At 37.4% G+C, this 13,994-nt stretch overlaps 1 protein-coding gene across 27 annotated transcripts in view; it reads left to right on the forward strand.

Annotated features, from left to right (window-relative positions):
• Window positions 1-13,994, forward strand: part of KMT2C (lysine methyltransferase 2C) — a 302,450-nt gene that overhangs the window by 158,466 nt on the left and 129,990 nt on the right. For all 27 annotated transcript variants that reach the window (XR_007724532.1, XR_007724542.1, XR_007724544.1 and 24 more), the window contains exons 8-9: window positions 6,721-6,892; window positions 8,730-8,844. Coding sequence is in view for 1 of the 27 variants with exons in the window: in XM_050785764.1 (XP_050641721.1) it covers window positions 6,721-6,892; window positions 8,730-8,844 (287 nt within the window). In the remaining 26 variants the exon portion in view is untranslated. The remainder of the gene's footprint in view (window positions 1-6,720; window positions 6,893-8,729; window positions 8,845-13,994) is intronic.

The following is a 13,994-nucleotide window of genomic DNA, read 5'->3' on the forward strand; positions in this document are numbered from 1 at the left end:
TCAGTAAACAACATGCAAACTTTTATAAGAATGTTTTTCTAATGTTAGGACATTTTATTACTTAATGGCAGTGCTACTTTCTACTGAAAACTGTGTTCTAGTAGTGTATACCTTCAGTTAATCTTAGCAATCATAAATCAGTTTGCAGAATAGTAAAATAAGTACTGAGGTGAGATAATTTGCTATCGTTGATCATGTATGTAATGAAAGGTTTATGGCAACATAAAGCTAAAAGATATACTAAAATTATGAGTACTCTGCCTTTTTCCAAAATAGACTTATAGAGACTCATAAAAACACATGAGCAATAGGATAAAACTAAAAATAAGTAAGGAAATTTGACAATGGAAAATTTAGATAGGATAAATATGAAGGTAATAGAGAGACTCCCCCCCAAAATATAATCTTAGACGTAACCACAAATTTGGCCCTATACCTTTTTAGCAGTCAGTACAAAGAAGGAAATATGAACCCTTAATCTGATTCTTACTATTTATAGCAAGACGTCACTTGATATAATGATATAATAAGACGTCACTTGATACAATGCAATGAAAAATTGTCTTAAAGTATAGCCACCTTGTAGTAGAAAAATATCAGTTTCATAGGGCTGGTTCTTATAACAGCCCTCAAACTAAGTCAGTGGTGTAAAATCAAGGCCTAAATGACTAAATTAGATTTCTTTGGGATTATGTATTTATTTATTTATTTTTGAGATGGAGTCTCGCACTGTCACCTGGGCTGGAATGCAATGGTGTGATCTTGGCTTACTGCAAACTCTGGCTCCCGGGCTCATGTGATTTCTCCTGCCTCAGCCTCCCAAATAGCTGGGATTACAGGCGCATACCACCACACCCGGCTAATTTTTTGTGTTTTTAGTAGAGATGGGATTTCACTGTGTTGGCTAGACTGGTCTTGAACTCCTGACCAGGAGGAAAGAGCATTCCAGGGAGAGGGAACAGACTACTACACAGACCTTGAGGAATGGACTTGGCATGATTCATGAACAGATAGCATGTCATTTTACTTGGAGCGTAGTAGCCTACTAGGTGGGTAGTAGAGACATCATCAAGGCGAACAAAAGCTAGATCATGTAGGCCTTGTAAGCAAGGGAAGGAGTTTGGGTTCTATTCAGTCTGCAATGAGAAGTCTTTGCAGGGTTTAAACATGGAAATGCTACATATCTTAATTCACCCCCTGTTCCTCAATGTATTTACTCATTTAGCTTAATTCCTTTTACTTCACTTAAGCTTTAACTCCAGCCTCTTTTCTTTGGTTATCTTTGTATTTCTTGACATTAAGTCCTGCTGCTTTTCTTTTACCCTAAATTCTGTCAGTCCTCTGACCTTTCTTATCTACCTGCCAATGATATGGTCTAGCCTCTTTGAATGACATCCATGATTTATTTTTTCTTTCCAGAGATTCCCTTTCATAGGCAAATCACCCAGCACAGTGTCCTGCCAGTAATGAAAATTGGCAGATGATAGGGTTTGATGGAAATTAGAAAGCAATGCCGATTTGGTCCTTCTTAAATTCACACTATATGACAGCTATTTTAACTTTTGTTGCTGTTCACCAATGCTTTTATTCTTACGTGTTGTCTGGACTTTCTTAAGCAATAGCTTCATCAAGTTTAAGGATCTATGATAAGCTCCATTCTAATTTAAGCTCAATGTTTTTGTCTTTTTTATTTCCCTCTTCTCTTTTTTCAGCTGTCTCTTAGGAAATGACTTTCTCCAAAGATGATTATTTTGTTTCCTCTCACTTTTCTTCTGCCATAAGAACCTTGCTCCCCTTACTTCATTTAACTTCTTCATTGTATGCCACTGTTGGCATTTCATGTCTACTTTTGTGTATACTCAAATACTCATCACTTCCATTGATGAGTAGTGAAGTTTGCTGAGGAGTCAATTTGATTAGTAGTCAAGAGCCTGATCTTAGAAGCCACATAGACCTGGATTTTACTCCTGTCCCCTCTTAAATTATCTTTAGTTATAGCCTGTCTTTTTGCTTTTTCAGCTGTTTAAAGAAAAATTTCTTAGTTGAGTATTACTTTAAACTTAATGTCTCTGGCTTACAGACATATGTGTTTCTAAATATGCATAGTTAATTTCTGACATGACACCAAAGCTGTCTAGTAGTATCGATAATCTTCTTATACATGACCTCCAAAAGGTTGTTTCAGTATTCCCACACATCTCCCTGACTGGGAGGGTTGGAACCAACCTCATTTGTTTGTGTAGTGCTTTTAAAGATTATTGTTTTTCACATAAGGAAGGCATATTAGGTGTTTTTGCACCGGATGTATTACATGGATGTTTTTCTTTGACTAATTTATTACCAATGATCCATAGTAATCCAGTAACACAGCAAGGTTGTCAGTAAGGAATTGGTGGAAATCATCATAGTTTAAAAAGTGAGTTTTGCCGGGCGCGGTGCCTCAAGCCTGTAATCCCAGCACTTTGGGAGGCCGAGACGGGCGGATCACAAGGTCGGGAGATCGAGACCATCCTGGCTAACACAGTGAAACCCCGTCTCTACTAAAAAATGCAAAAAAACTAGCCGGGTGAGTTGGCGGGCGCCTGTAGTCCCAGCTACTCGGGAGGCTGAGGTAGGAGAATGGCGTAAACCCGGGAGGCGGAGCTTGCAGTGAGCTGAGATCCGGCCACTGCACTCCAGCCTGGGCGACAGAGCAAGACTCCGTCTAAAAAAAGAAAAAAAAAAAAAAGGGGGTTTTGTGACAGTGACAGTTGTCTTGTTGCAGAGTGGGCTTTGTTGTATAAACAGTGCTGTGCAGTGTAAATATAATGTGAGCAACATAAGTAATTTTTCTAGTCGGCATGTTAAAAAGAGTAAAAGGAAACATTTGGGAATAATTGTAATAAATTTTATTTAATTCAATCATCCAAAATAGTAATATTTCAAATTTTGAGAGACTTGACTTTTTTCCCCTATTAAGATTTTGGAATCCAGCGTGCATGTTATGTTTACTGCACACCTCAATTTGAACTAATCACATTTCACTTATTCAGAAACCACATGTCGCTAGTAGCTGCCATGGCAAGTTGAAGTGTCAGGGGAGCAAACTCTAGGAAGTTTCACAGAAGCATTTTAGTGTTCCTAGGAAAGTATAATAGAAAAATGAATTGATTATCTGATAATTAGTTTCTGATAGTTGAGTATTCCCCTAATTTTTAAACAGTTTTAAGGTGAGCAAAAAGAGATCAATTTTTAAATGTACATGTTTTGAAAGATAAATACTGGTACTCTTTAATATTAAGAAAAATAAATTATCCCAATTATGTCCTTTCTATCAAAAATGAACTAATTTATGACGCTTTCATTTTTAGATTAATGATTTATTTTAAATGCCTGTCACTTTAGGAGCCATTTAAAAGTGATTTTAGCAGTTAAGTCCTTCACTTAAAATATGTTCAATAAGACTTGATTCATGTTAGGCAGTTGGGGATACAAAGTTAAAAAAGTTAAGGCCCCAGTCCTTCAAGGATTCACAGAGTTGTGCTGTAATTAATTGATTATGTAACAGAAGTTTCTTATAAACATATGGGAAAACGTAATATTCAACAACTAAATGGATAATATTTGGGTGTGGTAATAGGTATTCAGGAAATAATGTGCAGAGTTTGTTTTTGAGACAGAGTCTCTGTCGCCCAGGCTGGAGTGCAGTGGCGCAAACTCCAGTTACTGCAGCCTCCACCTCCCGGGTTCGAGCGATTCTCCTGCCTCAGCCTCCTGAGTAGCTGGGACTACAGGTGTGTGCCACCATACCCTGCTAATTTTGTGTTTTTAGTAGAGATTGGGTTTCACCGTGTTGGCCAGGCTGGTCTCGAACTCCTGACCTCAAGTGATCCACCTGCCTTGGCCTCCCAAAGTGCTGGGATTATAGGCATGAGCCACCGTGCCCAGCCATGAGCAGAGTTTTGAAGGCTGCAAGCTCGACAGAAACACAAAATTTCAAGCAGAGGGAACAGAATGTGTGCGACCACACAAACATGAATAGCAGGTTATGTGAGGTGCATGGCAGACAACCCACCATGACCACACAATAGGGAGTTGTTCTAAGATTCAGTCGGAAAGGGAGATAAGGGCCTTTTTGCTTTATACTTGAAAATTCTGATTTTCTTTTAGGTGAAAAATGAGGTATTGGTAGAGTTTTAATTTATACAGAGGTTAACAGATTTACATTTTTGAAAGATTGTTCTGGATGTGTAGAAAATGATTTAGAGAGGATGTCAGAACCATAACTATGGATGGTTTGATGCAGAAGATAATGCAATTAGCAAGACAGAATATTAGGTAGGTACAAAGGTAATTGCGGTCTTTGCCATTAAAAGTAAAGTCAAAAACTGCAATTACTTTTGCACCAACTTAGTATGCTAGACTAAACTATAAACATATAAGGAAGAATGATGTATGTATAGGAAGTTTAATACATAAGAATTGGGATCTGGCTGGATGTGTTGGGTCAGGGCCGAGTTCTGTGTCAACAATGATACTAAGGTTTCTGCCTTTATCCATTCTTGAGAAAAATGGATGATGTTTTGGTTTTTTAAAAAAGTTTCACTTTTGAGCAGTTGAGTTTGAATGTTATTAGAACATCTGGCTATTGAGATCCAGTAAGACTTGAAGAATAAAGGTTTGGGGCTTACGAAAGAATTCTAGGGCCAATAGTATAGATTTGGGAATCATGGTGGCATTTTATGGTGTGAGAGTTGATGTGATCACAAAGGGAAACTATGGGGGATTAGGAAAGAAGGAAAAGGATGAAATCCTAAGAAACTCCAGCATTTAGAAAGATTGCATAGGTACAAAAGCCAGCCAACAAAGGTGGATGAGACGAAAGTAGGGGAAAACCTAAGGAGAAATTGGGAGAGAGTTGCCATGATAGAAACTAAGGAAGGGGGCATTTTAATGTGGAAGTGGTTAGAAATGCAAATGCTACAAAGTGCAAAAAAAAAACCAAAGACTAAAACGTAACCATCTGGTTTCCTGTGTGCATTGGCAGCCTCACTCAAGTAGCTTCAGATGAGTAGTAGGTGCTAAGCCAGCCTCTGTGAAATGTATCAGAGGTCCAGCCAGCGTCCAAATTTTGAAGCCGGTTTTTTGGTAACTGCCCTCAAGCGAGGAATTATTTTTACATTTTTAAAAGCGTGTAAATAAAAACAAAAAGTAGACTTTTTGTCAGAGACTGCTGTGGCTCACAAAGCCTAAAATATTTACTATCTGGCCCTTTTCAGGAAAAGTTTGCAGACTCCTGTACAAATAAAGGAAATATATTTTTACTCTGTTTTAAGATGCTTGACTGGAAAAGAAAGGACGTATGAGTCAGAGAGGAATTGATAGGACTGACCAAACCTTCCAAAAATGGAAAAAAGGCTGAGTGCAGTAGCTCACACCTATAATCACAGCACTTTGGGAGGCTGAGGCAGGAGGATTGCTTGAGCTCAGGAGTTTGCGACCAGCCTGGGCAATGTGGCAAAACCCCGTCTCTACTAAAAATATAAAAATTAGATGGGTGTGGTGGCACATGCCTGTAATCCCAGCTACTGGGGAGGCTGAGGCATGAAAATCCCTTGAACCTGGGAGGCAGAGGTTATAGTAAGCCGAGATCATGCCACTGCACTCTAGCCTAGGTGACAGAGTGAAACTCGGTCTCAAAAAAAAGGAAAAAAAAATGGTTCATAGACTTTGTGATACTTGTTAAATACAGGCATATTTATATATATTATCTAAGGTTGGTATGATATGCTTGACTGGAAAAGAAAGAACATATGAGTCAATAATAGGAATGATCAAACCCTCAAAAAATGAAAAGATTCATATACTTTGTGATACTTGTTATATACAGGCATTTTTTTTACATATTATCTAAGATTGGTATGATTTTAGAATTATTTTCCTTCTTATTTTTCAATATGCATAAGTTTAATTGTATATTTGGCAGGGCACTTTATCCTTATATTTATTTTCTGTTTTATATGTTAAAAGAACTGTTAGTACATTTTGTTTTAATCCACATTTAGGGATGGATGATGTCCATAATTATGTGGATTTTAATGCTTTTACAACTAGAAATTAATATAGATGAATATATAATTTAGTATATTAAGTAATTGTTTATGTATGAATGTGTAGCTTCTGTCTTTAATGTTCTTCTACACAAGACATTTTCCAGTGATTAAAAAAAGCCCTTATGTGATTTGAATAGTCTGTTTATGCTTAAGAAGCATCTTAGTTTAATTGATATTAACGTTTCTTGATTTTGTCTCTTACCTGATTTTGTAATTTCAAAATAAATTTAACATTCAAAGAAAATGTTTATGTTATACTGCAAAGTGTTTCTCAGTTGGTATTTTCCTTGTTTGATTCTTTCCAATCAGCATATATTGAGCATTAATTAGGTATCCAGCATTATCATTGGCATTAGGAATAGAAAATTAAAGAACTGCTTATGGTCTCAAGTAGATATAGCCACAAATAATTGCAAAACTATACGATTAAATTTAATGTGGTTACATTTAGATTAAATTCCCTAGTGTTTTTATTGATACCTCTTTCTGATTAGATGACAATTCAATGTGAATAACTTCAAATGTCTGAAAGGTTCATGATGCAAATCCTTTCGAATGATTTTACTGTAAAGTCAGAAAAATTTTAAATTCTTATACAACAATTTCATTGTTTTACTGTTAATTGTAGCAAAGGAAGATGCAAACTGTGCAGTGTGCGACAGCCCGGGAGACCTCTTAGATCAGTTCTTTTGTACTACTTGTGGTCAGCACTATCATGGAATGTGCCTGGATATAGCGGTTACTCCATTAAAACGTGCAGGTTGGCAATGTCCTGAGTGCAAAGTGTGCCAGAACTGCAAGTAAGTTTTAATTTCAATTCAAAGCTGTGTATTGAGTTTAAGAGGGATCCTATTAATAGGTGCTAAAGGTTTGTGTAGTATAATAAAGGTTGTTCATATTTTAGCTATATTCATTCAGAGTGACTTCATCATACTTTAAAACATTACTGGATATTAACATTTATATTATTTTGAAAGAAGTTTAAACAAAACTGATTTTAATAATTTAAATTGCTCTGATTGTCTAAAAAGCTAATTTAAATTTGCCAACAATTTAAAAAATAAGCGATGTTAACAATTTAAAACATGCATTAGAAGAATAAAGCAGCTTTTCTTAAGGGGGACTGGGGAGGAGATTTAATAGGATTTAAACCTCTAACTACAGAAGTAGAAGAATTAGAGTTGAACCAAAAAATCAGTCATGTGTTTGAATTTCCATTCCAGGAAGGACAGTTTCTATTATTTTAATGTACATCTGCATCTCTCTGAAAGCCACCTTGAGTAGGTCCTGGTCAGCATAATTCCAAAACGAAATGTGTGGCATTTACAAATTTGTAAGGGGGTTATCTTTTCCTATTGTATTTAATCTCTTGGTCATTTCTCCAGTCTTTTCTGTGATTTCCCCTTGCACCCCCATGATTCTAATGACCTCGATGATTTGGGGATGTTACCAGCATCTTCATTTACAGGCTGAGGATTTTTGTTGTAACCAGCAAGAATTATGCCCAACTGCCATGATCAGTCTGTTTTTATTATTTAATTTGATAAGAAATAAGCATTGATATCTTAGAGTTATGTGACATAAATAGGACTACATACCTTCATATTTTGGTAAAAATTAGATAAAATATCAGTAAACATTTATTCGGTACCTTGTATCTGCACTCAGTTTCTTGGGAAGGATTGAAAGAACTTGAAGGAAGAGTGCTTTTTCTCCAAGATCTTTCCATGTAGCTGAAGAGATAAAACGTGACTTTTTATGTAGAGGTTGAACTGAATAATAACTGGAGGCCAACTGACCCATCTTCCTGTTGACTTCTATTTATCCCCCAGATTTCGTTCAGAGATTCCTCTCTCAACTCTTCTTGCATTCCCCATTTTTTCTTTTCCCTCCTCTTGACATTAAAATCATAGTATCTGAAAGTGATTAATAGTCAAAAATCTCAACAGAGATAATGCTATCGGACAGGGGCCTAATCTTTGGGGGCAGAAGAGTGTTTAGAGAAAGGTTTTAGGTTTTCAACTGTAATTCTTAATAATTATGACAAGGTTTGTATTTTGAAATAATTATTCAGCATTTAATTGCTTAATAGACATTCTAAGCACTTGAACCTGCATTACGTTTAATTCTCACAGTAATCTTTTTTATTCCCGTTTTATACCTGAAACTCAGAGAGCTTTAGTCTAAGTTGTTCAGTGACACAGCTAGAAAACAGCAGCCTGAATACAAACAGAAATCTGATGCCAAACTTGATCATCTTTACATTATATGACAGTGTCTTTTCAAGATTTGTTCCTTTCCACACAGTAGCACCTAGCAGTTATAGCGCCTTCCTCTCGAAAGTTATATTCTAAAAGAAAAGACCAGAGGCTATTCATCTTGCCTTAACTCTTCCTCCTTTGCATGAATCCTAAAATGGCTAGAGCAAGTTAACCATAAGTGAGCATTGAGTAAAGATTACCATTTAGGAGGTAATCCTTATGGCAGGGTTACCTCTGTTATTATCTGCAGAGACAAAACAGATACTGAGGTATTTATGAACTGTGCAATTCCCAGGACTGATTATTTTCATGATTACTTATGTTACAAAACGTAAGTTTAAAGATAAGGCATCATTAATGCTATCTTATTTTTTAGACAATCGGGAGAAGATAGCAAGATGCTAGTGTGTGATACGTGTGACAAAGGGTATCATACTTTTTGTCTTCAACCAGTTATGAAATCAGTACCAACTAATGGCTGGAAATGCAAAGTAAGTTGTTTATTTTTTTTAAATCCTCTGTATGTTTTATATAGAGAACGGACGAATCGGATACCTATTCAAATCTATACATTACCATCAGCTTTTTAAAAAACAGCTTTATTGACTTATAATTGACATACAATAAACTGTACACTCTTCAAGATAATGAACATAGTCATCACCGCCAAAAGTTTCATGGTGCCTGTTGGCTTGCTTTGCGGCTGTTCAAACACCTCTGTCTTCCCAGTCTGCTTTTCTACTATAGATTAGTATTCACTTCCTAGAATGTTTAATAAAAGCTTCATATAGTATATACTCGTTTTTGGTCTGGCTTCTTTAACTCAGTGTAATTATTTTGAAATTCGTCTATATTGCTGCACAGGTCAGTAGTGGTTCTTTTTTATTACTGAGTGCTGGAGATACCACAATTTGTTTATTGAATCACCTATTGGTGAACATTTGGGTTGTTTAAAATTTTGAGCTATTATAAAATATGCCGATGAACTTATTAACTTACTTCCTATCTCACTTGGCTTCTGCCCCTCCAGGGTGAGGTGTTCAGAGCCGGGTGGGGGGCAGTGGGGTGGTGGAGATGGCCCTTGGAATCCGAGGTGTGGTTTAGCTTTTAAGCTTAGTCTTCCTGGGCTACTGGTGTTAAGAGGTTGAGGGATGGAGATGACCCTCAGGTGCTGCATGGGCCTGGAGTGGGTTTTTCCTGGAGCTGGAGAGGGCCTGATGGCCCGTGCGCGGGAGTGGAAGGCACAGCGTCGTCATTGCCCTTCTTGGAATTGCTTTTTCTAGTGAGGAGGCGGTGGGCCTGGGAAAGGAAGGTGATGTGGCCAGAACCTCAGGTTCCCGAGGTGGGCGGGCGGGGGGAGGGGTGGAGGATGGGGAGGAGGTGGCTGCAGAAGCAGAGATTCCGCACCTGCGCCCTGCCCCTGCCAGTGAGGTTTGGACCTAGAGCTGAAAGCCGTATTACCAGGTTCTATTGTGGTCTTCAGCAAGTTCTATTAGGCTTCTGCCTGAGTGGTGGGGAGTGAGGGGAGGGGCCTTCTCTCCTGGGGAAAAAAAGAGCTGCTGGGTAACTGTGCTCAGCTGTGGCTACCTGGGAAGTGGAGCCTGAGGGCTGAGGAATTGTGATGACCTCTGGCCTGCTTCCTCAGGTAGTTCAGATTCCTTCTCTTGCTGAATGACTTATTGGAAAGGAAAAACTCTGCTGTTTGACTGATTTGCATATTTATACTCTTCACTCAGTTCCTCTACTTGCCTTTTTACTTCTAATACGAAGTTGAATTTGTAATTCATTTTCTTTCCTTCCCTAAGGAAAAAGGACATTTAAGACGGTAAGTTTACCTTAGGCTATAGCTTTGGCTGAAGCCAAATTTATTGTATTTGTAACTTTATGTATGTATATACCTTACAGAACAGCTTTATCTTTTTTTAAGTTGTGCTGAAGTATGTTAATTTATGCTTTAATTTCATTTAATCAGATAATTTAAAGTAGGTTTTTTTAAATAAATGTTTTGATACTTGAAGCAGTGACTTTTTAAAGGTGTAGCATTTGTGTTTATTAATTTCATTTAGCTAGATGAAGTCCTTTTACCTTATTTTTGACATGTTGATTTAACAAGTTGTTACAATTGACCACTATTAATTGTTCCTATCAGTTTATCATATTTTTAAACAAATACCTTGTGGCTGTTACTTAGCAAGTAGGTCAGGCCAGTGTTAGTATGTTGTGCTTTTTGCCAGTATAAAATTGTTCTTTATTCTATGTAATGTGTTTTTTGTTGAGGGATCAGGAAGGGCAGGTATTTTGTCTTGCCTGACACTATGGCCACGTAGGGTGTTAGTTTGCCAGTTGAATAGTTATCTTTTCACATCTTTTTATTTTGGATTCTTTTGTGTTATTTTAAATGTATCTTTTGAAAAGCTTAATAGAGGTATCTGGATTGATGGTTGTAATTGAAATGCTTGGCTATTTTGAGGCAAAATTGTTCATACAATTTCTTTCTATTTTTCTCTTCTTTTACTTCCCGCAATGATTTATAATTCAGAATCTCATTTTGTGAATGTAAATTATTATGAATGTTAAATATATAAATTTTCTCCTCTCCCATTCCCCACCGAAAATGAAGTTTTTATTCCCCTTTTCTCTGTTTGATTTGATTAACCTAGATTATAAACCTTGACACAATTTTCTTGCAAAAAATATATTTCCTCTGTTAATTCCAACTTTACCCTCAATCTTTTGGAGTCTTGGTTATGTTCCTTTAAAAAGAATTATAAATTTTCTGAAACCCTACATGTCTGAAAGAGACTGTTCCCTTTAGACTATAAGAATTTGGCATAGTATAATGTTTCATATTACAAATTTTTCTTTTTTATACTCTGAAAACATTTTCTTCAGTTTTTTCATTTATGCTGTCACAAGAAAAATCTTACTTTAAAAAATTTAATCATAATCCTTTTTTTCCTTCCTGAAAGCTTTGGGAGATGTGTGTGAGTCCCTGTCCCCCCCGCCCCAACACCTTTTTAAAAATATATATTTACTTAAAAAATTACCTTCTTTACACTCTCTAATAGCATCTAGTAACTGCTGGATAATTTTTGTCTCCTGCTCTTAATCTTCTTTATTAAGGTTTTCATTATCTTGAGAACTAGTAGAGAATTCTGGGTTTCTTTCTTTCTCAGCTTGTTGTGTCTCCCCTTTGGTGTGCTCCTTTCTAATTTGCTCTTTGTAATCTGCTGTTCTCTTTCAGAGTGACAGAATTACATACTTTCTGGGAATACTATTGGGTACTTAATCTTTTTATTCTGTTCTTTGAAGGCACTATAATGTGGTTAAAAGCTTATGCTGTGGAGTCAAATTTCAGCTTCTTCAATTATTAAATTTATGATCTTTGGCTACCTATATAACTTCCGTAAGTCAGTGTATAGAAGGTTAATAGTAGTTACCTCACAGGGGTGTTGGATTTAATGAAGTGGTGTCTATAAAGTGCCCAGCACAATGCCTAACACAAAGTAAGCACAGAAACAGTTACCATAGAGTTTTTCATGGTTTGGAAGGTTTGTCCTTTGAACCATTTGAAGAATGATTGTATTTCTCTGCTGTTAAATTCTTCTGTAGTTCTCTCTGTAGTCTTGAGTCATAATTTGCTCATTTGTTTGCATTTAACATTTGAGTGTTTACTGTGTGTGAATATCACTGTGGTCAAGGCTGGAGATGTGGGGGCAAATCGATGTGCCCCCAAGGGGCTGTCGGTCTAGTTTGGGGCTGCTCTCTAGTGAACTGGAGTCGGGGTGATCTTTTCAGGATCTTTATTGTAAACCAGTCGTTGTCAGATAGGTTTCTTTGTCCTATTTTTATCTCAAGAATGTCTGTCTGTTGGTGTGTTATGCATTTTTAGAAAATTTTTACTTGAAAATAAGTTCAAACTCTAAAAGTTGGAAAAAATAAAAATAATACCCGTATCCCATTTACTTAGATTCATCAGTTGTTAGCATTTCATTATCATTGGGCATGCCCTCACTTTGTGTGTGTATGTATGTGTGTGTCTCTATTCCCCCCAGTCCCCTACCATTTGAGGGTTAATTACATACCTTACGCCTTTTTACCACTATTTCAATATGTATTTCTTAATAATAGAAATATTCTTAAAAAATCACAATCCTGCTGTCAACTTCCTAAACTTACATCAGTGTAGTATGTTTAGCCGTATTCCAATTATGTCATTTGATCTTATGTCATTCATAACCTACCCCTTCCTCCAAGTAGGTTCTAGGATTTTAGTTTTTGTCATTGGTATTTTTGAAGAATAGAGTTCTTCCCAATATACTTGTTTTTTTCTTTTTTCAAACAGAAATTCCCCATTTTGTCTTTGATATTCCCTTATGATTAGATGAGAGGCATGCATTATTGGCCAGAATACTGCAAAGTGCTGATCCATCCTCAAGGTATCACAGCTGGAAGCATACATTATTCCACTTTCCCTCATGGGAATCACCTGGTCAGGCTGTTGCCCAATTTCTTCTTTTTCCCCCTCCTTTGTATCTAATAAAGCAGTATGTGAGGAGACACTTTAAGACCATGCAGATATCTTGCTTTTCCTCAGAACTTCCTTCTAGATTTTAAAAACTTACTCCCTAGGCCAGGGGTGGTGGCTCACGCCTGTAATCCCAGCACTTTGGGAGGCTGAAGCGGGCGGATCACTTGAGGTGAGGAGTTTGAGATCAGCGTGGCCAACATGGTGAAACCCTGTCTGTAGTAAAAGTACAAAAATTAGCCAGGCATGGTAGCGGCTGCCTGTAATTCCAACTACTCAGGATGCCGAGACAGGAGAATCGCTTGAACCCGGGAGGCAGAGGTTTGCAGTGAGCTGAGCTCATGCCACTGCATTCCAGCCTGGGTGACAGAGATAGACTCCATCTCGAACAACAGCAACAAAAAACTTACTGCCTGATGATGCCATTTTAACCTGCTTTCTTTTGGTTGCAAATGATGCATTTCCAGCTCTTAGCACTCCCACCACATTTACCAGTTAGCCCTCTGCTTTCTTTTGTAAGCAAGAATACTTCTTTCACATGTTAAACTTACTAATTATTGATACTGACTCATGAGCTCCTATTATCTTCAGTCAGTCATTTACAACTCATTACCTAATTATTTTTTGTGTTCACATGGTCCCATGTTTGCTGTCAGTTGCTCCTTCAAGCTGGTGCCAGTGTTCTGCCCTCACCACTTATGTGAACACTTCATTACTTTTTGGTATAACAAGATGTTACAAGCTCATCTTATACCTCCCATGCCCCAGTCCTGGATTCCTTTAGTGGGGAGTGGGTATTGGGTGTGCTCGTTGCTACTGGAGGGTGTTTGCTTCTTTACCCTTTCACCTGGTGGTGTCAGGAAATACATGCATGTGTATACACTTACACAAGCTTTTCCAACCCATGGCCCGCAGGCTACATGTGGTCCAGGATGGCTTTGAATGTGGCCCAACAGAAATTCATAAATATTCTTAAAACATTATGAGGTGTTTTTTTTTGGGGGGGGGGGGTGCATAGCTCATCAGCTGTCATTAGTGTTAGTGTATCTTGTGTATGACCCAAGACAATTCTTCTTCTTTCAGTGTGGTCCAGGGAAGCCAAAAGATTGGAGA

The sequence above is a fragment of the Macaca thibetana genome, chromosome 3 (genome assembly GCF_024542745.1).
Source record: "Macaca thibetana thibetana isolate TM-01 chromosome 3, ASM2454274v1, whole genome shotgun sequence".
Classification (NCBI taxonomy): Eukaryota; Metazoa; Chordata; class Mammalia; order Primates; family Cercopithecidae; genus Macaca; species Macaca thibetana.